At 40.3% G+C, this 27,832-nt stretch overlaps 1 protein-coding gene across 7 annotated transcripts in view; it reads right to left on the reverse strand.

Moving 5' to 3' along the window:
- SUGCT (succinyl-CoA:glutarate-CoA transferase) overlaps positions 1 to 27,832 on the reverse strand; it is a 492,696-nt gene that overhangs the window by 385,466 nt on the left and 79,398 nt on the right. For all 7 annotated transcript variants that reach the window (XR_012157441.2, XM_073332837.2, XM_073332839.2 and 4 more), the window contains one exon: positions 15,625 to 15,768. Coding sequence is in view for 6 of the 7 variants with exons in the window: in XM_073332837.2 (XP_073188938.1) it covers positions 15,625 to 15,768 (144 nt within the window). In the remaining variant the exon portion in view is untranslated. The remainder of the gene's footprint in view (positions 1 to 15,624; positions 15,769 to 27,832) is intronic.

Consider the following 27,832-nt stretch of genomic DNA (forward strand, 5'->3'; position numbering starts at 1 on the left):
TTGGTTGATCACAGGATGACTATGAGCCGCCAATGTGATATAGCCGTGAAAAACCTAATGCGGTCTTGGGATGCATCAGGCGAGGTATTTCCAGTGGAGATAAGGAGGTGTTAGTACCATTATACAAGGCACTGGTGAGACCTCATCTGGAATATTGTGTGCAGTTCTGGTCTCCCATGTTTAAGAAAGATTAATTTAAACTGGAACAGGTACAGAGAAGGGCTAATAGGATAATCTGAGGAATGGAAAACCTGTTTTATGAAAGGAGACTCAATGAGCTTGGCTTATTTAGCCTAACCAAAAGAAGGCTGAGAGGAGATATGATTGCTATCTATAAATATATCAGAGGGATAAATACCATGGAGGGAGAAGAATTATTTAAGCTCAGTACCAATGTGGACACAAGAACAAATGGATATAAACTGGCCATCAGGAAGTTTAGACTTGAAATTAGACGAAGGTTTCTAACCTTCAGAGGAGTGAAGTTCTGGAACAGCCTTCCAAGGGGTGCAGTGGGGGCAAAAGACATATCTGGCTTCAAGACAAAGTTTGATAAGTTTATGGAGGAGATGAGATGATGGGAGAGTCTAATTTGGTAATTAACTGATCTTCGACTACTAGCGGTAAGATATGCCCATTGGCCTGTGATGGGATGTTAGATAGGGTGGGATCTGAGTTACTACAGAGAATTCTTTCCTGGGTGTCTGGCTGGTGAGTCTTGCCCACATGCTCAGGGTTTAGCTGATCACCAAATTTGGGGTTGGGAAGGAATTTTACCCCAGGGTAGATTGGCAGAAGCCCTGCGGGTTTTTCGCCTTCCTCTGCAGCGTGGGGCACAGGTCACTTGCTGGAGGATTCTCTGCAGCTTGAAGTCTTTAAACCATGATTTGAGGACTTCAATAGCTCAGACATAAGTTAGGGGTTTGTAACAGGAGTTGGTGGGTGAGATTCCATGGCCTGCGTTGTGCAGGTGGTCAGACTAGACGATCATAATGACCCCTTCTGCCCTTAAAGTCTATGATTCTATACAGTGTAGGGGTTAGGGCACAGGGGGTACAGTGTAGGGGTTAGAGGCACAGGAGGGGACAGAGCTTAGGGGTACAGGAGGGAAGTTCAGGGATTGGGGCAAAGGGGGTACAGTGCAGGAGTTGGGGTGAAGGAGGGGGGTGAAGGGGTTGGGGAACCTGGGGAGCTTTGGGGGCCAAGGGCAATGGGGGGCTGGGGTGCCAAAATACAAGTTTGCCCAGGGTGCCATTTTCACCTACAGCCGGCCCTCTAACCTGTTCTCAAAAGCCTTCAGTGATGGGGATTCCACAACCTCCCTTCAAAACCAATTCCAGAGCTTAACTCCCCTTATAGTCGAAAGTTTCTCCGACTATCTAATGTTAATCTCCATTGCTGCAGATTAAGCCCATTACCTCCTATCCTGCCTTTGGTGGACAAGGAGAACAACTGATCCCCATCCTCTTCATAACAGCCCCTAACATATTTGAAGATCGTTAGCAGGTCCCGATCCCCCATATTCTCCTTTTCTTAAGACTGAACATGCACATTTTTTTTAACCTTTCCTCATAGGTCAGGCCTTCCAACAGCTTGTGAAGCTGCGATGCTTTGCATGGTCCCCAGGCTGTCTGGCTTTTCTTCATCTCTCTCTCTCTCTCTTGCATACTTAACTATGACCAACAAGACATACTCACAAAGTCTTTCAGAATATACATGGCTAACATATGATTTATGTAAAGCACATAATTAGGCTGGAACAGTATACCCATTTATCTTGTTGATCAAAGTTAAGGCTGTTAATAAGTACATAAAGTGGATTTCCTCATCTATATTATTGTTAGCCAAATGATGAACTGTAAGCGTAATGGAATAATTATTTAAAATTACCTTAACTCTACATTTCCATACATTTTAACTTTCAGTTTTATGTGTTTTGTATAAACGCTATACTACTGTCATTACCTTTACCATATGTTGTTTAAGTATTTTGTGTACTTTATCTATTATCTATCTATCTATCTTATTATTATTAAGTATTTTTGTTTAGTCTGTACTTAAAGCTATTTTCTTAAAACACTACAGGCCTGTTTTAATTTTAATAAGGAACAAACCCAGAAGAGCAACTTCTGTACCTGTAAACACTAAACTAGATGTAATTCAATGATAAAGTAATCACTGTATTCATTTGCCTGCACAGGCAGATGTACCTACTGTAAATGTATATTATCAAGTGTCTATACAGAGACTATTTTTTTTTAAACTCAGCGAAGGGAACACACACATTTACATTCCTTTGCCAAATTACTGATGATGGTCAAATCATATGTTTACTTTACATACCTACCTAAACCAGGGGAAAAAAAGAGCTACATTAAGGTTTGAAAAACTATATTCAGACAGAGACAATCAGACAGATGAGGAAACTGGATACCAAATGCCAGAAGGTAAGAGCAGACAGCGAAAAGAGACAGAGTTTCAAAAGATATTTTTTTAAGACAGCACATCAAACAAAATGTATTACAATGAGTTCACTGACTCAATCAATCATTTATGTGTAAGCTCAATAAGTGGGCAGGAAAAACAGAAAAATGTGATGAGTAAGCAGAAAGATGAAAAAACAACATTTTCAGTTAGACTGTTTCCTTTCTTATCCTTCCAAAGTAGTGTCTATTTTATTTTCATACTTCCTTATCAGGCTTTGATTCATATCCAAGTTAATTTTATTTCCTCTCTGCCTTTGGATTTGTTGGGGGAAAATGTAAGCTGCTTTATAGAAACTTTGATACAAGATACAAAAATCTATATAATGCCTTATAAGTTTTAAGGCACTTCCCTATGTGCAGCATAGATATCCTTTTACAACATACTGTGAAACCTGCTTATAGAATACTCAGTTTTTAATTTATAGCATTGTAGAACAAAAGCCCTGAATTGTTTCCTTGTGTTGCAGTGCAAAAATGCTAGTGACTCTGCTTATGCCTTTACTTTATTGCTCTGTGAAAAAGTATCTTCCTCTCACTTCCTGAAAGGCTACTAAAAACCGTCCAATTAAGGGCCTGACCCTCAGCCAGTGCAAATCAACATAGCTGCACTGAACTCAAAGGTGGTACACTGATTTACACCATCCAAAGATCTGATCATTAGTGTTTTATTGATCATCAGGGTGTTTTTCCCCACTACATGCTGCAATAATGGGCCTTGAACCCGGTAAGCTAACATACAGGCTTGATTCTTCTGGGGAGGGCGGTGTGAAGGAGGGAAAGTTCATTCCTTTCTCTTATCCCTTTTCTGAGTCTCAGTTGTGCTTAGTTGTGCAAAAAAAGATTCCTTTGGTCAGTACATTAAAAAAAAAAAAATTCACCTAGCAGATCCTGAACCCACTTAAGTCAATGGGAGTTTTTGCCACTGAATTCAGTGAGAGCAGGAGGAAGACCTTTGAAAGTTTGCTTTCATTCCACTGCTTACAGGTACAGTACACCTGCTTAATACGGTCATATTACTTTAAAGGAGGAATGTATTCTTGCCTATTAGGCACATTTCTCATAATAAGGATATCCAGTTCATGTTCACTTATCCACACTGCAAGGCTGATAAATTTAAGCACTGAATTGCCTCCTGCAAATAAGAAATAGTCCCCACCACAGAGGCAGTCTTCTCAAGATGGTAAGCTCATTAACACTGATTAGACCATATCTAGATATAATAGCGTAAAGAATAAGGGGGCATTTTTCAAAAGGCACAAAAGGTAGTTAGCCCTCTTTAAAAGTCAAAGGGAGTTGGATGTCTAATTCTCATTTGTCCATTTAAAAACCCCCTCCCCCCCCCCAAACTTGTAGAAAATCTTTGAAGAAAATTTTCAACAAAAAAGTGACAAAATGTTGCAAGGTTTTTTTAATTATTATTGTTGTTTTGTTTTGGCTGTTTTTCAACCGCTCTAATAAAAATATAACTGACACTTCATAGAATCATAGAATACCAGGGTTGGAAGGGACCTCAGGAGGTCATCTAGTCCAATCCCCTGCTCAAAGCAGGACCAATCCCCAATATTTGCCCCAGATCCCAAATGGCCCCCTCAAGGATTGAACTCACAATCTTGGGTTTAGCAGGCCAATGCTCAAACCACTGAGCTACCACTTGTACAGGTAAGAGGAAATTTTACCTCTCGATCAATCTGGATACCAATAAATCTAGAAGACGCTACTGGGAATTCACAAGCCATAATGAAAACTATCCCAAAAGAAATAAAAGGGTTTGAGGCAGGTTGGAGGTGACTGAAAGCTGTTGCCACCTAATGACTGCTTGGCAACCTGTGTGAAATCAGTTAGTGGGCTCAGTCCAGTTCTTACTGAAAAGGAGCTTACATCATAAAAAGCACCCTCAAAATTGGCAGCACTGCCAGCTATCTCTGCAGAGATCAAGAGCTTTAGTGGTATGGAGACTGAGCTGGCCTCTCAACCCTTCAGACTGTCCTTCCAGAACATAGCATTGGGAAAACTGGAGGGGCAGGAGAATGGAAACTTGCAGTGCTGATACCTGTACAGTACCTGTTCTATGCATAAAGGATTTTGGTCTCAAGGGATATCCATTCCGCAGCTTGATAAAATAGAACTCAAAAAATTCATTCAGTCTCGTTGGGATCTTCAAATGAGATTAAGGGAATTAGGCAGTCCTATTGACAGTCCCATTTAAAACTAGACTGGACAAAGTATTAGAAAATGTGCTATACAGGGAACAAACTTTGACAGGGAAAGTAACTGGGGACCTAAAAGGTCTTTTTCATCTCTATCTTCTATGAGACAGTACTTAACTTTGTTTCCAAGAAAAGTTTAAAAAATTAAAATACAAAAGTTACAACTAAATAAAAAAATGTATATAGCCAAATACAGATTTCAACGTAAGGCTGTAAAAACAGCAACACCTCAAAGAAATGTAAAGTCAGAATTGATCTTCCTTTTATTTATTCAGTTGCGTCACCAAATGGAGGGGTCCACTCAGCACCTGATACATAAGCACGATATGATACGTCCAGGTTGGTCGTCAGTCCTAGCTTCAAACTCTTTTTGAAATCTGAAAGTTACATAAACCATAATTTTTTGTTACATAATTATATTATTGTGCTGATTTCTGGTTCCCTGTTTGACAAGACTGCTCAGTTTCATGAAATAAATCAGAACTGATTTCTTTCCAATGAGCTCTATCTAAAACTAAGGTAAATTCAATTTTACATGCTTTTTTTTTTTTTAAATGAAGATTAAGGAGCAACAGAGCCACCACTGGGTGGCTTAAATAAGTCACAGGTATGCACTCAATATCCTAAATAACATTTAAAAACCCTGCCTTAAGAGAACATTATTAAGGTTGCAAACTCAAGCACTGGAAAGTTAGGAAATGCCAGAACTAAGGTTGCCAGTACAATCCTAAATTGGCCACCTTGTGCATAAGCATTATGATACAGTTTTAATTACACAGCCACATACTATTTTTTTCAACGGGATCGCTGTCTCATTCAGTGAATGGGTACTTACTCAATATTTCCTTTTATCCATCTCATTCAATATGTGGCCTCGGGCATCCCTGACTACCCCACCTCCGCATTTCTTGCCCTCCACCCCTTCAGCCCTTTCCTTCTCTGCTCCTATCTACCATACTACCCAGGAACCAGCTCCTGACTCCTCTCCCTGCCCTTCCCCCCCGCTCCCCCCCCATTTCCCCTTACCTACTCCTGTCTCCCTCTGATCCTCCCAAAAGGCAAATCCCTGACACCAGGCCGACCCTCCTGCCAAATTTCAAGTCCTTGCTCAAAAGCAATCAAACAGATGTAATCATTCTTTTCAGAAGGCGAAACAATGTATTTTTCGCTAGCCTCATTCCTGAAAACAGCTCAACCATTTTAGCTGAAATTGAAAGAAAGAAAAAGAAACGAAAGAATAAATAAATAAATAAATAATTGTTCCGCCAGTGGCATGGAAAATTTCTGCCAAAACTGTTGAAGACTGGCAAAGCTATAAGCATCTGAAAACAGGGTCTTAAAATGGAAAGTGGTATGCAGCCTTAGTTATCTGTGGTGCTATCTTCTCCACCTACAATAATTTGTTCAAGATTGCTTCTGTTTAGGATAGAAAAGCCACCAGTAAAAATATCATCAACGTTCCTGCGTTCATTTTTATAGTTTCGCCAAATGCAAGTCAAATGTTTAACTCTGCATAAGAATTTTTTCTTGTTCAGTTTATATTCAAATAGCTATTTTACTGAATATAAAAAGTGTTTTCTTATCAGAAGTTGTTCTTGTCAACAGAACATGATTAGAACTTTTATGCTGGGTCTTATTTTCTATTCTTTGGACTGTTTTTAAAAGCAGCTTATTGTGTGCCACTGACAATTTAGAAAATAACGTGGGCTAAATTTTCAAAATGTGGATTCCATTTCTTTCACAAAAAGAAAAGGAGTACTTGTGGCACCTTAGAGACTAACCAATTTATCTGAGCATAAGCTTTCGTGAGCTACAGCTCACTTCATCAGATGCATACTGTGGAAAATACAGAAGATGTTCTTATACATACAAACCATGAAAAAATGGGTGTTTACCACTACAAAAGGTTTTCTCTCCCCCCACCTCACTCTCCTGCTGGTAATAGCTTATTTAAAGTGATCACTGTCCTTACAATGTGTATGATAATCAAGGTGGGCCATTTCCAGCACAAATCCAGGGTTTAACAAGAACGTCGGAGGAATGGGGGGGGGGGGACAAGGGGAAATTGGTTATCTTGCATAATGACTTAGTCACTCCCAGTCTCTATTCAAGCCTAAGTTAATTGTATCCAATTTGCAAACAAGTGCCACAAGTACTCCTTTTCTTTTTGCGAACACAGACTAACACGGCTGTTACTCTGAAATCTGTCATTTCTTTCACATGATACAGCTGTGTGTGCAAACACCTACAAGTATATTTCTAGAGCACTAACATGAGCACACAGGAGTGCCTGAATTTGACACTTTAACAGTTGAGCACACAGGTAACAGAATCTATTAATGCAAGACTCAGACAAAGAGATTCTGTTCACGAAAATTTTATCGTGTGCAAGCACTGGCGTTAAAACACATATTAATAGTAGTATCGCTCGCATTAAAGTATTGCCTGAAGGCTCCAGGCAGGGATTAGGGCCCCACTGTACTAGGTGCTGTGCCACACACATAATCAAGACAGACCCTGCCCAGATCTTACAAAGGTATTTTTCCATGCCAAGTTCCACACACACAAATGGAAACTGCGGTAGGGCCCCTTTCAGTTTTGGTCCTGTTTAGAAACAATGCCATTTACTGTATAAAATACACACTCCGGGTAAAATTTTCAAAAAAGTGCCAAAGTGATTTAGAAGCCTGCATCCTATTGACTGTCTAGGCTTTTTTAGGGCTTGTCTACACAACCAATACATGACAAGGTAGGGTGTAAATCTACTTCTCACTAGCCTGCTGAATGCTAACTGTCCATGTAGATTCTGCTGCTGTATACTAGAAGTTCCCTAGTTTTGATCTGCTCTGAAATAGAAGTAGATAGACATTCAGACTCGGGCTGGAGCCCAGGCTCTGGGACCCTCCTCTTGGCAGAGCAGGGGAACCAGCCCAAGTATCTACACCACAATTTTACAGCCCAACAGCCCAGGCCCACAAGCTCAAGCCAGCTGAGACAGGCCAGCTGTGCAGATATACCCTAAGTCACTTCTGAAAATGGGAGTTAGGCTATTAAGTCACTTAGATGCTTTTGAAAACTTTAACCACTTTATTTTTTTAATCCTCGCACTTTTTATTACTGGTATTTGCATGAAAACAGTTCTTAAGAATTCATCTGCACCTGCTTATTATTCTCACCCTCTCCTTGAGAAGACTATCACACCTTTGCCACAACTAACAGTTCTGCCAGAGGTTTGTGCTTTCAGGTTAGGAAAAAGCAGCAGGAACAGAAGAACTCTTAGGTCTCTGTCCTATAAACGGCTATGCACCTCTTGCACGGTGCTGAGCGTACAAGGGTTGGGGCAGCGGGGTGCTAGAATTTCCCATCATTGCTGTCACAGCTGCTTCTCCACTGGCCATAGCAACCGTGTGTGTAGTTATTCATGCAGAGCTTCTGATGGCCATCAGTCTCTTAAATACGATATCATTCAGCCCAGGTCAGAGTATGTCCACACACCACAGTGTTTAAAATGCTGGTAGCTGCCTGGGGCCTTGCCTACTTGAGGACTCCCACTGTTGCTTCCACCAGATGAGCTGGATGATGTAGCAACAGTAGGAATTTTTTAGGGAAAATATCCTAATGTAGCCAATGCCATTAACATTGGTCGGAACTGGGGGTGTTCAGCATCCTCTTCAGAAATAAATGTCCTATTTGGAAACAATCATCCCTAGCAATAAAAAGCAAAGTTAGAAACCACTCGGACACTACAGTCATCTGATGACCAGATCTGTTCTGGAAGTGGAAATGGGCTGTGTTTGACTGTCAGATGTTAAAGGGGATCTTCCCATTAAAATATTGGCAATATATCAGTAATATCAAGTTGGGCCGTTTCCAGCACCTGGATTTGATGATCACTTTAGATAAGCTATTACCAGCAGGACAGTGGGGTGGGAGGAGGTATTGTTTCATATTCTCTGTGTGTATATAAAGTCTGCTGCAGTTTCCACGATATGCATCCGATGAAGTGAGCTGTAGCTCACGAAAGCTCATGCTCAAATAAATTGGTTAGTCTCTAAGGTGCCACAAGTACTCCTTTTCTTTTTGCGAATACAGACTAACACGGCTGTTACTCTGACACATTTTAAGAGTGCTAGATTACATCTTTGTCTCTGCAACATTAATGAGCACCCACCGTTCACTCATCCATTGTGCCTTCTTTGAACTCTTTATGTTGTCTTCAGCACAAACGGAGGTTCATCTATTAAGGTGTCAAAGTGTACAGCTCAAAAGAAAAATGTGGTCCAAAGTTCTGTTTGATTTGGGAAATAAATGGGTTTGTATTAACCATCTGGATGCCTGGAGCCAAGATATGGCATTTCTTGCTGGTGATTCATTTTGCATTTCTGGCTCGCCCCAAAATTTCTTGACTCTCAGCACTGGAAAATGAATGAACCCAAAAATATAACTGATTTTTTACTCTAAAGTTAAAAGACTTTTGATAAATTATTTTTAATTAATTAATGAATAATTTGAATAAATACAAAATGCAGGTATATGGTTCTCTACTTAATAATGATTTTCTTAGACAGATCCAGAACGGAGTTTCAGCTGAAGTTATTCAACAAGAAATGGAATGATACACAATTGTAGTCTAGTTTTAATCAGAGGAGTCCAATTTGGTTAATAATCCTTCAAAAACTTCAGGCTCTTTTATGACGAACTGCAACCTACACTTTAGTCTTTTTTTTGTACACATGTTTGATTTTGTTTTTAACCATGTAACACATTCTGATCATTGTTATTTATATAGTATTGTACTTTAACTGAATTTGTACCAAACAGCAGGTCTGTGAGGAGTTTATAATTTAACTGCTGTGCTGGAAACAATGCAATACAGAATAATACAAACGCAGAGTGGCATATGGTCACTATGTAATTACTTCATCAGATCAAAGTAATCAGAACATGAAGTTTCAGCATCATGTTTTTCTTTCGTCCCTCTTGAAATGACTCCTATGGGGCATATTCTAATCAGAGCAACATGGATGCTGCAGAACTACTATAATAACCACCATTCCAGTGCTGCCCCCATTCCATCAGCATCTCCAGTAGGACAAGCTTGTGGGGGTTATTAGACCTCCAGAAGTTCGGCATCACACACAATTCAGTTCTTTTACTCACTTACTGTAACTTAACCTTGTCACCTTCCTCCATCAACTTATAGTCTGTTCTCTTATTGTTTCTATAAATTACTACACCATACAGAGGACCTATGGGCCTTATTCAAAGCTCACTCCAGTCAATGGAAAGACCCATTGACCTCATGGAGTTTGGATCAGGGGAGCACTAAAAATCTGTTTATTGCCCTGTTGGTTACTCACACTTCTTCATTTCTTTTAATCTGTTAGCCTGAACTCTTACTTTCCAGTTTTGGAGGTTGCACTTTTTCTTCTAATCCATAAAGTGATTCTGATAATTGGTACATTGGTAACAAACCATAGTAAAACTTTCAGTTTCATATCCAGAGTCATGTCCATAATTCAAAGACCATCTAAATCAGGGGTCTCAAAGTCCTGGCATGCGGGCCATCTGTGGCCCGACAACCTCCACACTGTGGCCCGCAAAAACTTTTTTTAAAAGTTCTTTCATCCAGCCCTCATGGCTGCCGGCTGTGGGGGGGCAGAGGGGAGGGGAGGAGAGATTTACATGCCCCTCCCACCAATGTTGCTCCATACTGCTGCTCCTGGGACCCTCCCAGGGGTTGCACTCGGCAACGTGTCATTCACCTCAGGCAGCTCCACTCCCTGCAAGCTGTTCCCTATCCCTGCTGTTGCCAGCGGAGCCGCAGAGGAGAGACCCATGCAGCCACGCTGTCTGCCACAAGCACCACCCCCCACCCCCCGCAGCTCCCATTGGCTGGGGGAGAGGGACAGAGATACCATAACTAGTTGCTGGGCAGAGTCAGCCATGGAGGCAGCATCACTAGTCACTGGGCAGAGTCAGCCAAGGTGGCATGAGGCCAACGGAGCGATGGAAAAGGGTGGGAAAAGGGCTGGGAGGTGGAGTGAACACCATCTTCAGTGACATTATTGGCCCACTGGGAGGATTTGAGGACTGGCACTGGCCCTAAGGTAAACTGAATTTGAGACCCCGATCTAAATAGTAATCTCACTGTATTGACTGGAACTAATGCCTATCTTCATCGTCAAGCTCTCTCCTTTCCCTGTTCTAGCATATTCCTATGTTTTAATATGTTTCCTATACTTTTTAGAAAAGATGGGTTTCTCCTTCCCTCCTTTAGCTAGATAATAAATCTTCAGCTATCATTAGTACAACTAGTGAATCCATTCAATCCAAGGTCAAGGTGGAGCATAATCTACCAATGACTTTATGTATTACTAATGATTCGAAATAGCAGAAACCATACGTACTCTCTGAGGCCAAACTCAGCTCTTCTTTCAAACACATTAATATTGCTCTTTCAAAAATCTGTATAGCTCAAGCAGAAGCATACAGTGCCAAATTCTGCTGCCTCTTATGCTGATAAACTCAGTGGAATGATTCAGAAGTTATACCCTTGTAACAAACAGTAGCATTTGACCCATATTTTTTAGAACAATTAAAATAACTTAGCATTCGTTTTTGCTACCTCGAAGACACGTAGTGAAAGAGAAAACACATTTCTCCATGTAGTGTGTGCACTACACTTTTTTATCATGTGCAAAAGACAGAGAGAATTTAGTGCTTTGGAACGCTGGTGCTAAATAGCTTTGGAAACAGACTCCCTTGTTCATCCACAGGCTAGATAAAACATGGATAACTGTGTAAGATTCCTATATCCTGCCCTACCAATGTGCCTCAACTCTCACCAGCAGTAACCACCTCTAGACAGGATAGGTTCATCCTCTATGTCTATTCAAACCATGATCTCTCCAATTAACACACAGACAACACAACATGGCCTAGTACAGAGGAAGGATTGCCTAGGAGTTATAGCAGTAAGCAATGAGTCAGGGGACCTGGATTTCATTCTTAATTCTGCCACTGATATATACCATGTGACCGGGGCACATCACAAACGTTCTGTGTCTCAATTTCCCTATTTGTAAAATGGGGATAATGTTTACCACTTTTGTTAAGTGCTTGGAGATAACAGAATGAAAGTTACTATTCAAACACAAAAGTATTATCATCATCAGTTTACGGTTATGGTTGTGGTTTGTGTCATACCTGAAGACCTGAACTGAGACAACTATATCATCTCACATAAACAACCATTAAACACTATCAATGTGGGCTGGATTCGAACTGGACACCTAAAAGGCAAAAGTTTCTAAAGCTCACTGCTAATCCCATAAGCTATCCTGCAATTTAAAACATATTTACCAATAAAGATATGAGTGAAGAAAACAATGTCTTCTAATTTGCTATATTTTTCTAGTCATTTAACAATTATGAGAATATATTGTGTATCTTTATAACAAATATAAACTGAAACTCAGTAATTAGAAGCAGAGAAGTGACTTGAGATAATCATACATTATAAACAATATTAACCACATTATCCTGTCTGTGGAATCTGAGACAATACATAATAAAAATTGTTAAATGTTAAAGAAGTAGAACACTTCTTACAGTATTTTAGTCCAAAAGAAACTAGCTCGCTACAGTATATTTTTATTTTTTTATTTTGTGTGTGTGTGTGCCTGGTTGCAATTAAATACAGGAAGGATATTAAAACTTCCAAGAGATTTTTTTTCAAGCCACAACAGAAGAATAAGTGCAGTTGCATAATTGGAACCAAATCCAAAACCCACTTCCTTCTTATTTACTAGCATCAGCTAAAGGACACTATTTAGATGCTGATGCTAAAAGGTCTGGAGTTGACAACTATAAATCATCTATGGGGAAATTTTTTTCAAAAGAATCTTATGCCAAGGGTTAAAAGTTTATAGCTGAGAGACCACAGAAAGTTAGTGCCCACTGCAAAAGTACATCCTAGCAGTCATCCTGTCTTTCTTTCTTCAATAAAGTCCTTGAATTTTGCTTTGTTGTAGGGAAAGAAATCTTCACCAGTTAATAATCAGCTACTACTCTGCTACAGTGTAATTTGGAGGAGAGACAGAATCGAGGAGGAGAGACAGGACTCTTTTACAGGATGCTAGGTCACAATGACATTCTATTTTACAAGCAGACATTTGTCATCTATACATAGAAGAGCTAAAATTAGAAAATATGCTTCCTGATCATCATGCTATATATCAGGCTTTGGGTCTTTTTCATTGGCAGCTGAATTTCAGTTCAATGTTGCCTTGTTACCGGCACTGACAGATCTGTGCAGAAAGTTTAATATTAAGGTGATCTGGGAAAAAGAAGGCCTCTTGCATGGCTTTAAGATAAGCATAAGAATGGCATCTGAGGATAATGATGGAAGCTTAAATGTTAGAATGTACGGATTTGGGGGATAAAACAAACCAAATATTATTTTTCAGCACTTTCAAATTATTTCAGGTATTTAAATAGCTCTGATTCTTCATGTTCTTAGATAAAGATCCCACACATTTAATCTTGAGTACAGTGAATGAAAAAGAAGTCCTCTTACAGGCGTAGTGTAGCCCTGCCTCTGACTTCATACCCTTAATTGCTGTTTGTGTTGAATGGAAAGGTGGGTATTTTAAATAAGGCAAGGCTGAAGGAAGGAAGAAAAAGTATAAGCAGGCTGCAATGTTAGCTTGGTGCCAGAAAGTGTAGCAGTTGGACGCAAAAAGCTCTCCATAAAGGTCATAACAACTTTAGTAAGAGTGTCCTTCAAGAATGCATTTGGTTTGCCATCCAGGAGAAGCGATCGCTCCCTTCACACTAGAAGAATTAATAATTTTATTTGAGGTAATGTTGAAATAAGGAACGGTACAGAGTTCAAGCATAGGAGTTTCTGGTCGTCAGGGGATAAGGTACAGATTATCAAGGGGTGCAAAATGCGATTTAGGAACTGGTGGAGCAAGGATCACATAATAATCTGCAAATTCCCCGACTGGGGGAAAAGTTTAACCGGTCAGAGTACAGACATCGAGATATGGGGTAAGTTATCCACACAACAGCTACTTTCGGTATGCTGGGTATAGTGAGTGAATACGGGGGTGGGGATGGGTCTACCCTCATTTGGTGGGGTTTAATGTTCAGCGAGCTTACGGTTCCAGTTCATACGGTCCGATGGGGAAGGCCTCTCAGTCTCTTTCCCACAGTGTGTGCACAGTGTCGTACCGGCTCACTCCTCCTGGTACTGTCGGTGGCCGGTGATGTGCTCGATATAGATGTCCCTGGACCATCGGATGGTGTCCGAGACCATGAGGCGCCGCATGAGTCGTGCGTAGCGTCTACCGATCCCGCAGGTCCGCAGCACACGCTCATTGCAGGGGTCCCAAGCGCCCAGGGCTCCGACAATCAGGGCGACCAGCTGCACCTCGTAGCCCTTCGCTCTCAGGGTGTCGGCCAGTGGGGCGTATTTTTCCAGTTTCCGAGCTCGAGCTTCTCGGAAGGCCGGGGTCCTGTTCTCGAAAGGGACCGTAATGTCGAGGAGGATGATCTTTTTCTGGGTTTCGTTGGTGACAACCACGTCGGGTCGTAGCGGGCTGTCGGTACCGGAGATGGCGCAGTTCACGGCGACCTCCCCCAGGCTAGGTGAGATGGCTTTCACCAGGCGGTTCTGGATGGCATTGTGGCTCAGCTGCCAGGCTCTGGAGTGGGGCTTGCAGCTGCACAGGACGTGGGGCAGGGTCTCGTTGGAGTAGCCGCACTTCCTGCAACGCTTGTCTCGGTTCCCGTGGCGGACGGCTCCGTTGAGCGGGACGCAGTTGAGCCGGGCGCGGTGGATGAACCGCCAGTCGGCGAAGCGGGTGAAGCCGCCCCCGGCGAGGAAGTGGTTGCTGGCGTCCCACTTGCTGGTCAGTTCGAAGGCTTTTCCCTGGTCCGGCTTGCGCTTCAGGGCTTCTACGTACAGCGAGTGGGTGGCTGCCTTCAGGGTCCTTTCCAGCAGGCCCCTGGCGCTCGGGGTGACTATGGTGTTGCCCTCGGACCCGATCTGTGGCACCAGGACACCCAGCTCCTGGCGCTCCTCACACCACTCCCATACTAAACTCTAGCCTGAGTCAGGTTGGAACAAAATTTATCATTGTCAGTCTGTTTTGGGATTGCTAATTTAAGGCCAAATTCTGAAGCACTTACTCAGACAATATACACATCTGAACCCAACTGAGAGCTCTGCTGAGTAAGGACCTAAGGATTTGACCTTTATTCAGGATACAGATACAAGGAAACAAATGCTATCTTTGAAATTAACAACCTAAATTTTCTACACTGCAACTAAACAGCGCCTTAGCCTGAGCCTGGTTAGCCTGAGTCAGCTAGCATGGTCCAGCTGCAGGGTTTTAATTGCAGTGTAGACATACCCAGATTATATACTGACTCTGACATTCAGGGTGATCCTGTGCAAGTTACTTAGAGCTGAATGTTCAAAAGGAGTTAGGCTTCTAACTTCCATTCATTTCAATGGAAATTAGCACCCTAAATAGAAGGTAGTAGTCTAACTCCTTTTGAGCATTCAGCCCTTAGCTTCTCTGGAAGAAATAAACCCCAGTGCTAAGAGCACACTATACTAGGGTGATTTCATCAGCTGTGTTTTTTATCCATACATCACAGGGACATTAAAAACACTAATTAATCAAGCCTCAATGTGCTTTGAGATCCTCAGTAAAAGATGGTATTTACGTGGCAGACAGAAGTGCTGTAGTAATAATAGTCATCAATCAAAATAATTCAACCAGTACTATAGAAATATAAACTAGGAAATTTGTCTCTAGTATTGCTTTCAATGTCATTTGGCCCAATGCACAAAAACCAGTAAGAAAAGTAAATCTACATCAATAAGCTAAGTAAAACATTCTTTAAACCCGTACCTGAGATGACAATAGATTGCAGTCAATGTGAAGTCCCTTCCCAGTTTTATATCTTTGAAGCAGGCCGGCCATGATTGCTCCATACGTGTACAACCCTGTAGCAAGGTCTGTCATGGCTACTCCTGGCCTAATTGGACCACCATCCTAGCAGGAGCGAAAAAATGGGAACGGGGAAGAATTAATATTTTGTTATGGTAAATTCCATATAAGACATGGGTTAAAAAAAATGTTCATATTACACATTACAGAAACATGCTAAGAAGCTAAAATACCTTCTGAGTGAATTAAGTTGAAAAGTCTGCCACTGAAAAATACATATTCTCACGAGTATCTACAGATAACCTGTTCCTAGCAATTCTGTAACTTTACAGTGCTCTCCCCTACAAACAGTGGTAAATTGTGAAAGAATTGTGCTATTCTACCCTGTATCAACACTATCGCTTTCATTCAATAGTTTCAAAATGTCTTTAAAAAATAATAAATTGTTAGAGGCAAAATTATTCCAAAGGAAAACACAATTTAATATACCTGGAAAACAAGGTACTGTAGGACTTGTCATACAGGTTGTCAGTGGCACAAGTAACTGAGGAGGATGGCAAATCGCCCCCCTATTAATTTTCTTGCTGTATCTTAAAACATTCATCACCGGTTTCCAGTAGAAAAGATTGTTTTATAAAAGGAAGACTTGAAATGCCAGTGGGGATTCACAAAGGTTTTATGAAATGAGACACAATTTGAGACTCACTTTTTAAGCATATTTAATCTTCAAACATAAAAAACATATATATCCAAAATGAAAAGCTTGTGATTCTGTTACTAAAATGTAAGAACACATAAGAGTCCCATACAGCTAATTAGTTAGGCCTACTAGTGTTTTGTATCTGCCCTTCAATACAAAAACACTTTTACCAATGTTTGCTTTCTCATCAGCTAACATATTACAAAATTACAACCAAACCAATCTGAAAAGTGCCAGAAAATGTCTAGTTAATGTTGAGCTGACTGGCTGGAAGTGCAGGTGGTTTAAAAATATTCAAAATTCTGAATCCAACTGTCCAGTCCTCCATGATTTTCCTGTCACATGCACTGTGATGCAATGAAGTGTAACAACTTCTCTTTGCAAATATGTATTTGGGACAAAAACCTGGATCTTCAATTGTAAATACTAAAAGAGAAGGAACAAAATCAGGATTAGGTTCCATCAGCCTTTTCTAACTGTTTAAGGTTCAGTGTTTGAGATCAGTCAATCTAACTAAGTAACAAAGATTTCATAGCTTCTCTGAATCATTTTTCAATTGTGTCCTAATTAATAACAAAGAACTAGAACCACACAAAACCACACAAATGCCAGACTTCCACTGAGAGTGAGACAGTAACGTCATCGGCCTGCAACCTTCAAATCCCTCTAAAATTTTCAATTGCTTTTGTAAATTTAGTGCTTCTCTATAGAGTTCCTTGCCCAAAATAAGTGCCATGTTTTGACCAAAGTTTTCCTTAGGTTCAATGCAAATTTCAATGCATTCATAGTAATTGGATCAATCTAGGTACTTCTGTGGACCCCATCACTGTATATCTGAATGTGACCCTAAAACTAATGAATTCATCCTCACAGCATCCATGTGAGCTAGGGAAGACCTATCTCCATTTTACAGATGGGAAACTAAGGCACAGACAGATAAAGTTTCCTGTCCAAGGTCATTCAGGCAAATTGTGGCAAACCCAGGAATTGAACCACGGTCTTTTGAGTATCAGTCCAGTGCCTTGACCATAAGGTTACCTAAAAGTGGAGAAATTCCTGAGCGTTCCATCCAATGTCATTAGGAAGCTGGGACTCAATCCTCTTTTTTTTAATCAACTAACCATAATGCTGATTATGGCTGAAGAATTTTTTTGATCTTCCACCGGGTGCTTCAGGATTGTGCTAGAAATTATTTCTTTCCCAACAAGGTTTATAGCGTCCTGAACACTCATATTTGAGGCATGAAATCGTGTCACACTGAAGTCAATGAAAACACTCCCACTGACTTCATCCGGGCCAGGATTTCACCCCAGAAGTTTAAGATGACTGCATGCAAGAAGTTCTCTCATTTTGCTGCGTTTTATTTTTGTTGTCTGAGCAAAAGGCAAAGAGATTTTCCAATATCCCAGACTACTCATAAACATCAGTTAGGGAATGAACAAGTCTACTAACAGAAAAGATGAGACAATCATTACTTCAGAAGCTATAGTACTTTTTGCTCTAAGAAAGTTAAAAGCTAAGGCTCAAATTCTGATGCCATTACTTGCATTGAATAGTTCCTTACTCCACAAGTGGTGGCACTGAAGTCAGTGAGACAACTCTTGGAGTAACGTACCCATTATCACGAGGAAGCGTTCATCAGAATTTGGCCCGAAATCAGTATGAAAAAGGTAGGTATGAAGGTTGCATATCATAAAAAAGAGCAGTGTTTTGTCAAACGGCACACAGACAAGACATCTTTAAGCAATTCTGGCTGACATTCAATAAAACTTGAATTTGTACAGTCACTTTAACTACTTCTCAATTTACATTGCTAAATCTAATTACTTTTTAGGACTACAAAAGAGTTATGATAATTCCGACTCTTTTAAAAGAACTTGGTTTCACTCAAGAAAATAAAAAGCTGTCCTTAAAGTCAAATAGTGTTTTCCTATTCTGTTTTTAGCAGAGTAAGTTGCGTATATAAATCCGATAACTAGCTATCTATGAGTCATTTAAAGGGGATTTTGTTTGTACCCAGTAAGGTAATACTGCACTGTCAAATGCACTAAGAAATCAATTTGGGGATAAAAAATTGCAGGAAATTAAGCTTCTATATATGACGGCAAGAACGGCTACTTTATTCATTATATTTTAAAATTCTCAAATGAAAAGTTAAAAAGACACAAAGTAGAAATTAAAGAAATCTTGAAAATCACCATTAAAAGTGCATGAACGACTAGTCTTCTGTTACTTTAGGCACAACCCCAAGCAGGGGCCTGTGGGAAAGTTACTGCTTACTTCTGTGTGTGTGGGTCCAACGGCCAGAAGCTGGGTAGAACTGAATCGGTGCAAAGGGATATTTTTTATTTCCCTGTTCTATCATGTCGTCAAGATACTATCTACCCTAAACTGTTTCATAGTGAACATCAAACAAAACCTTTATCCTATATTTAGTGAAAGCCTTCAGTAGGTTAAGCAAAATGTATCCATCTTAAATCATAACCAAGAAGCTCGGTAGGGGCAGAGACAAAAAGGTCATAATTCTAAATTTCACCAGCTTGCAAATAAATGAGGCAACAACATTCTGAGATTGAAAACAATCTCCACTGGTTTAAAAAGACATCAATCTCAGCCTTGATGGAGAAAATTACAAATGCGAGATGATAACGACGGACGATTTCAGCAGATACTGTATCACATGAACTTCTCTCTTGGATCTTTGTACCAACATCTGCCTCACCAAGTACACCATCTTCCAGTTTTTGCTTAATAAGACTGTATCTTTTCCTCCTCAAGTAGATTTCCTTTGTCTGTGTACATGGTTAATGCACTATTCTTTATCTACGATTCACAAAGAGAAAAATTTTGTTGAACATTACTTAAGGTTGCTCTCATCAATAAATCAAACCATAAAAGAATTTGTATTTCCTAAATTAAGGATTAAAAAGGATAAAAGGGTTGCAAAATCAAGCACACTCAAGTTAGAAAATGCCAGGATGCCTTAGTTCGACCCGCTTGTGCATATGCATTATGATACAGCCTTTAATTACATGATCCTTCAAAAAAAAAAAAAAAAGAGCACCCCTAGTTCATTCGGTGCACAGGAGGGACCTGCTCAGGGGAGCAGAGGTTGGGTAGTGAAGGAGTCCTTTCTTTATAGGACCCATCCCTCATTTGTTGCAGAAATTGGGAAGTTTGTAGTGAACAAGGCAGGGGAGCTAGCTAACAGGAGCAATTAAGTGATCCTTGGGGTGAGTTTGTTGTTTGTTAGCTTGTTGTTGTATGCTTGCTTGCTTGAAGTCTATAGTGCAGTCTGTTTTGGGGGCTGTGAACTGAGCAAAGCAGTCTGCTAAACTAGGCTGAGAGTTTACTAACAAGGCTCTAGCTTGCTACTCTTCAATCCCTAATCCCTTTAGGATACCATGAGAAGGGGGTGGGGCTAACTCACAGAGAACAGGAGTTTAAAAAGCCAGCTCAGAGGCAATCAGAGGAGCTAGTGAACAGGGGAGTTTTGCAAGGGAATTTAGAGAAGGCATGCAAGTGGCAGATACACCTAACAAACACACTCTAAACTTAAACTAATATCCCACTCTATCACCAAATAGAAAAAACCCTGCAACAGTTAAAATAATGCAGACAGATGTCCCGCAACAGAGTGGGGGGCTATCCAGCTTATTGCACTAAATGCAGCATATACAATTACCTGCCTTATGGGCAGGTTGCATACATGTGCATATGTTGTAAGCAGTTCATGGCCCTCAGACACACAGATCAGGCTCTTGAGATGATAGTGGCTGAAATGGAAGACCTAAGGGAGACACAGAAGCACACAGAGGCGCTTTCAGGGACACAACAGGGCAGGCCCATCCCCAGTCTGACAGCCTCTGTGCTGCTGAGAAAGAAGAAAGTCTGAGGGAATGAAAGCATCAAGCTGGAGCAGACAGAAACAAACCCACTATTCAGATGAAGTCATGGTATCCTCTCATGCTGGGGATGCCCCTCTGAGGGAGGGAACCCCTGTTATTGGGAAGAAACAAGTAATAGTAATCAGAGATTCAATTATTAGAAATATAGATGGGTTTGCAATGACCGGGAAAACCGCCCGGTGAATTGCCTGCCCGGTGGGAAGATTTTCAGACTTCTCGAGACATCTAAATAGACTAATGTGCAGTGCTGGGGAAGAGCTGGTGGTCGTGATACATGTAGGTACCGGTGACACAGAGAAAGGTAGGAGAGAGGTCCTGGAGGCCAAATTTAGGCTGCTAGGTAACAGACTGAAGTCAAGGACCTCCCTGGTAGCATTCTCTGAAATGCTTCCTGTTCCACGCTCAGGGTCAGCTGGACAGGCAGAACTGTGGAGTCTCAATGTATGGATAAGACTATGGTGTTGGGAGGAGGAGTTTATTTATTTATTAGGAACTGGAGAATTAATAATTTATTTATTAGGAACTTGGGAACCTTTGGGAAGGGAGAAGCCTATACAGGAAGAATGGGCTCCTCTTAAACCAAAACAGAACCAGATTGCTGGCATGTAAAATGTAAAAAGTCATAGGGGAGTTATTAAACTAAGGGCTGGGAGAAAGCTGACGCATGAGGAGGAGCACATGGTTCAGATAAAGACATCTCTTGGGGGGAATTCATTAAAGGGGAAACTCCATTTTAGGGGTGGCCAAACTTACTGATCCTCCAAGCCACATACAATAATCTTCAGAAGTTCGAGAATCAGGCGCGGTAGCCGGGGCTCAGGGCTTCAGCAGGAGCGGGGCTGTGGGATGTGCCTGCTGCGGCTCAGGGCTTCAGCAGGAGTGAGGCCCTGAGAAGCCCTGAGCTCCCCCCACCCCAGTCTGGTAGCTGGAGAATGTAGTGGGAATATGAGGGGGCTCCGTGTGCCACACTTTAACTGTAAAAGAGCCGCATGCAGCTCATGAGCCAGGGTTTAGCCACCCCTGCTCTGTATCCGAGGAGAGAGGACAGGACAGAAGTAGATAAAGCACCAGATAGGAACTGAACAGAAACAATCAAACGAAAAAGAGTCCCATTCAATTACATCACATGAAGGCAGACAAATAAATACAGAAATGACAAATTTTATAAGTGCTAGTATAAAAATGCTGTAAGTCTAAATATGCAGTGCTATTGTAGACATTTTGGTCCCAGGATATTAGAGAGATAGGTGAGGAAATATCTTTTATAAAGGTTAGTCCAATAAAAGATATTACCTCACCCACCTTGTCTCTCTAGAAGTCTAAATACTAAAATGGGTAAACTTGAGTGCGTGACATTAAATGATGATATTGATATAATATGCATCACAGAAACTTGGTGGAATGATGATAATCAATGGGACACGGTAATACTAGGGTATAAAAAATATACAGGTCACGCTCGTGGGGGAGTGGCACTATATGTGAAAGAAAGCATTGAGTCAAATATATACAAATCTTAAATGAATCCTCTATAGATAGAAATTCTACGAACAATAAGACTATAGCAATAGAAATATACTACTGACCACCTGACCAGGACAGTGATTGTGAAATGCTCAGGAAATTAGAGAGGTTACAAAAGCAGAAAGCCCAGTAATAATGGGGATTTCAACTATCCCCATAATGACTGGATACATTTCACCTCAGGATGAGATCCAGAGATAAAATTTCCAAACACTATAAACAACTGCTTATTGGAGCAGCTAGTCCTGGAACCCACAAGGGCAGAGGCAATTCTTGATTTAGTTCTAAGTGGAGCACAGCATCTGGTCCAAGATGTGAATACAGCTGAACCACCTGGCAATAGCAACCATAATGAAATTAACTTTAACATCCTTGCAGGGGAGAAAATACCAAGAAAACCCACCACAGTAGCATTTAACTTCAAAAAGGGGAACAACAAACAACAACGACAACAAAAGGAGGAAGCTAGTTAAATGGAAATTAAAAGAAAGAGTCACAAGAGTGAAATGCCTGAAATCTGCATGGAAACTATTTATAAACACCATAATAGAGATTCAAACTAAATGTAATCAATCAATCAATCAATAAGAGGACCAAAAAATGCCACCACAGCTAAGCAGCAGAATAAAAGAAGCAATTAGAGGCAAAAAGGCATTCTTTAAAAATTGGAAGTCAAATGCCAGTGAGGAAAATAGAAAGGAACATGAACTCTGGCAAGTCATATGGAGAAGTATAATTAGGTAGGCCAAAAAAGAATTTCAAGAGCAACTAGCAAAAGGCACAAAAACTAACAGCAAAAAAAAAAAAAAGTTAAGTATATCAAAAACCGGAAGCCTGCCAAACAATCAGTGGGGCCACTGGACAATCAAGGTGCTAAAGGAGCACTCGGAAGAAAAGGCCATTGCAGAGAAACTAAATGAATTTTTTGCATTGATCTTCACTACAGAGGACATGAGAGAGATTCCCACACCTGAGTCACTCTTTTTAGGTGACAAATCTGAGGAACTGTCCCAGATTGAAGTGTCAGTAGAGGAGATTTGGAACAAATTGCTAAATTAAACAATAATAAGTCACCAGGACCATATGGTATTCACCCAAGAGTTCTGAAGGAACTCAAATATGAAACTGCAGAACTAACTGTGCAACCTATCGCTTAAATCAGCCTCTGTACCAGATGACTGGAGAATAGCTATTATGACACCAATTTTTAAGGCTCCATAAGTGAGTGTGGTAATTACATGCCAGTGAGCCGAACTTCAGTACCAGGCAAACTGGTCAAAATCATAGTAAAGAACAGAATTGTCACATAGATTAATACAATATCTTGGGGAAGAGTCAAAATGGCTTTTGTAAAGGGAAAATTGTCTCATCAATCTCTACGAATTCTTTGAGGAAGTCAATAATCATGTGAAAGCGGCAAAGAGTCCTGTGGCACCTTATAGGCTAACAGACGTATTGGAGCATAAGCTTTCGTGTGTGAATACCCACTTCGTCGGATGCATGTCGAGGAAATTTCCAGAGGTAGGTATAAATATGCAAGCAAGAATCTGGCTAGGGATAACGAGGTTATATCAATCAGGGAGAATGAGGCCCACTTCTAGCAGTTGAGGTGTGAACACCAAGGGCTTCTGCAGTTGGCTAGCCATTCACAGTCTTTGTTTAATCCTGAGCTGGTAGTGTCAAATTTGAAAATGAGCTGAACTCAGCAGTTTCTCTTTGAAGTCGGTCCTGACATTTTTTTGCTGCAGGATGGCTACCTTTAAATCTGCTATTGTGTGTCCAGCGAGGTTGAAGTGTTCTCCTACAGGTTCCTAATTAGGAATGGTAATATACAAAAACCTGTACTGGGACTTGTACTGTTCAACATATTCCTAAATGATCTGGTAAAAGGGGTAAACAGTCAGATGGCAAAGTTTGCAGACAACACTAAATTACTCAAGATAGTAAAGTCCAAAGCTGACTGGGAAGAGTTACAGAAGGATCTCTCTAAACTGGGTGCCTGTGTAACCAAATAGCAGATAAAATTCAATGTTGATAAGTTTAAAGTGATGCACACTGGAAAAAAATAATCAATACATACAAAATGATGGGTTCCAAATTAGCAGTTGTTATTCAAGAAGAGATCTTGGAACCATTGTGGACAGTTCTCTGAAACATCTGCTAATTATGAAGCAGAAGTGAAAAAATCCTAAACAAAAATGTTATGAACCATTTGCAGAGGGATAGATAATAAGACAGAAAATATCATAATGCCAGTACACAAAATTCCTGGTACACCTCTCCTTGAATACTGCATGAATTTCTGGCCACCCAATCTCAAAAAAGATATTAGAATTGGAAAAGGTACAGAAAGGGCAACAAAAATAATTAGGAGTATGGAACAGCTTCCATATGAGGAGAAAAGACTGGTCATCTTAGAAAAGAGAGGACTACGGTGGGGACATAATAGGAGTCTATAAAACCATGACAGGTGTGGAGAAAAAAAAATGTTATTTACCCCTTCACATAACACAAGAACCGAGGGGTCTCCCAATTAAATTAATAGGCAAGAGGTTTAAAACAAACAAAAGGAAGTACCTCTTCACTCAACAGACAGTCACCCCATGGCACTTGTTGCCAGGGGATGTTGTGAAGGCCAAGAGTACAACTAGTTTCAAAAAAGAATTAGATAAGTTCATGAAGGATAGCTATTAGCCAAGATGGTTAGGAATGCAACCCCCATGCTCTGGATATCCATAAACCTCTGACTGCCAGAAGCTGGGACTAGACAACAAAGGGGATGGATCACTTGACAACTGCCCTGTTCTGTTCATTTCCCCTGGTACTGGCCACTGTTGGAAGACAGGATACTGGGCTAGATGGACTGTTGGTCTGACCCAGTATGGCCATTCTTATGTTCTTATGACAGCAGAAAGAAAAAGAATAGTTTCAAGGCAAAGAAGCTGAATGCTGTCCTGAAGAACTGGATTCTATCCCTCCCTCTGCCACTTGAGTTCCTGTGTGATTCTGGGCAAGTCTCTTACACCAAACTTTTTGCAGGCAGTCACTTCTGCGTGTAATTAAAGGCTGTATTACAATGCATACACTCAAGAGGGTCAAATTAAGGTTGCATGGGCAACGTTTATTCTGGAATATCCTAACTTGAGAGTGCTTGACTTTTCCAGCTTTTTAATGCTTTCTAATTTTTAACTTTGTACTTCCTGATTTTTATGAGACCAACTATGACTAATCTGCAAGTTTTTTGTTCATAAATTTCTTTAGATTTTTATGTGCTATTTATATAACATTTACACTGTTGTTGTCTTCAGTGTATATTTTATTGCCATTGTTATCTTTGTGAAGCTCAATATTTCACCACACAAGTGCCATGTCAACCAATATACTGAAAATAATTAAAACTGTCTTCAAAACAAAAACTTCTTTGGAATTTCAGTTTTAGTGCAACTTTTAAATTACCTTTCTTCTAACTATATAACAGAAAACTGAGCAAGGACTCATTTTTCCCACCTTTTTTTAAAAAATGAATGTCAGTCTCCAATTCATAACAAGCAGATAATATACATGAAAAGGAGCTGTAATTTTGTACCTTATTTTCATGCAACCCTTTTTGAGGAGAGTAACAAACACCTGCTCTTTGAAAAGAACCAGTATAACTTACCACATCGCAAACTCAAAGGAGCACAGCAGGCGCTCAGCTTCCATCTGCTTCCATTACAGTTCCTCCTGTGACCCTTCTTTGTAATAATGGGTCATCTGAGGTAAATCAGCTAGCCAAGGCAGCCATTGCAATAACAACCAGGACAATCGTGACTCTCTGCAAATATGCTAATGAACTGGACAAAGTGAACAATGAATGACCGATTATCTCTGATATCACAATGTTACTGTTCAGGCGGCAGCAGGGAGCATCAAACATGCACTGTGTGGGACAAAGAATCAGGTGCTCCAGTGTTCCCAAGTTTTCTACCAAAAAAAAATTCCAACAACATGCTAACAGAAAATTCATACTGGAAATCATTCCACACGCATTAATGAGTGGCCAAAATCTGGTTCAAATCCCACCTGACGTTTACAAAAAAGGGTTATAAACAAAAGTTGAGACTCTGAGGTATAGACCCAGTAAAACAGAAAAATTTGACACCAACTTAATTATTGCCTCACTACTGCAAGACCATAATAAGATTGCAAAATAGGCCATCACCCCATGGTGTCAACATTGCTCCTGAAACCAACCACTGAATTCAAATTGTGGGTTTCCTTCCTTCTTAGCACAGAATCAAAGGCAGCATCTCCACAGTGAAGCATGTAACATACTGTACTCTCCATTACAAGGCTGATCTTGTCCCTCCTCTTCCATAACTTCAACTAAACAGTTCCTTGTCCCTTGAAACTTTTGTCTGCCAGCCAAGAAGTTTATGACAAGATTTGGGGAGGCTCAAACAAGCAATTTTTGAGATATAAAGCATTATTAAAAGGTACATTTTCAAACTTAACTCTATCCTTAAATGGTTTTGATTTGGGGATATAAATTAAAGACGGAAAAGTCCAACTAGTACATCCTATGCCAGTATAAGATAATTCCATACAATTTAATTTTCTAGTTCTAAAATGTTTCCAACACTGTCTTTTGGTGAATACACCACAGTTTAAGAGATCTAGACCGTTAATAATCCATTTTTTTCTGATGTTAACATTAAAGTTTGGTTTACCCAATTTCATCCCCGTACTACAAGTTACATATTTTTATCAGCCTGAGTAATTCCCTTCCCTCTTCGGTGTTTACACCAAGCTTTTGTAGATTGTTGTAAGCTTTCACCCTATCCCCTTAAGCAGCTCTTATCCTATACTGTTTGTTTAATTTTGCCTACGCTGTCTGTTTAATTTTAATCTTTCCTCGTAAACTTGTCTATCTGTGACAGGATGCATAGTTATTACTAGTATATGAGGAGTTAATTTCAGCTTCCTTTTCCCTCCTCATAGCTTAGATCAGCTCTCTGAGTAAAATAAACTTCTATCCTACGGCTTTTGCCATTATAAACACATAATGAAAATATCCCCACAGCCCCAACCAACAAAAGTTTTAAGTGTAGACTTGCCCAGAGGGAGAATGCCTAAGGCTTTCCCATCCAGACTCTGAGGCTGGATTGATCCCTATGTTTAGGTGGTTGTTTATTTCTCTTTTTTGCTTATGTTAACTTGTTTTGATATGTATTTATAAAAGGTTCTTGCCTGCTGAAATGGACCTTCCTGTCTGTTACTGCTCAGCCATTCCACCAGTTTCCACTAACTCATTTTTTTGAGGCTGTTTTTTTCTAAATTCCCTTGTGAACATCTTTTTGGCACTCAGATGCCCACATTGAACACAGTTTTCTAGAATCCTATTCACCCGAGTCCGAACAGTGAATGATCTGCACCTTCCTGCGCCCTGACATACTGCTTCTTTGTGGTCAATCCAAATTTACATTGGCAATATAAGAATAATCAGTTCAAAAGAGAAATCATTCCATTAAATGACATGCTTAATAGAAGGCTTTAATTCCAGTAGTCTTTAAACGGCTTTGAACAGGCAAAGGATGGAAAATAAGTTGCCAAAGTTAATTGGAAACAATCATGGCTAGTTTTCAACTGTTCTGAGCAATATACCATGTGTAGCCTTTTGATGAGCTTGTGTTTTGTTTGTTTTTAATCTGAAGGATGATGGCCCCTCTGGTACTGTAGATCCCAATCACGCCTGACTCTCTTTAATTCAATAAAACAAAATGTTTCTTCAGTAACAAAGAATGCCTAGTGAATAGACACACCACTACAAAGATTCTCTTAATATCCAAATTGTATGTAATGATTCACTAAGGGAACTCTTATCTGAATTGGTTTTGAAATTACACTCAAATTATCGCCTTAATGAGTCAGAGAAAATTCCATCAAAGGAACATTCATCTGGCACTGCTGCATCTGGGTACATCAAGTTTTTTGTTCCCCAAATAAGAGACTTGAATGTTGTGAGTTTCTATTAATTATGTCTTTGAAGACAATAAAT

Source organism: Lepidochelys kempii, chromosome 2, assembly GCF_965140285.1.
Source record: "Lepidochelys kempii isolate rLepKem1 chromosome 2, rLepKem1.hap1, whole genome shotgun sequence".
Classification (NCBI taxonomy): domain Eukaryota; kingdom Metazoa; phylum Chordata; order Testudines; family Cheloniidae; genus Lepidochelys; species Lepidochelys kempii.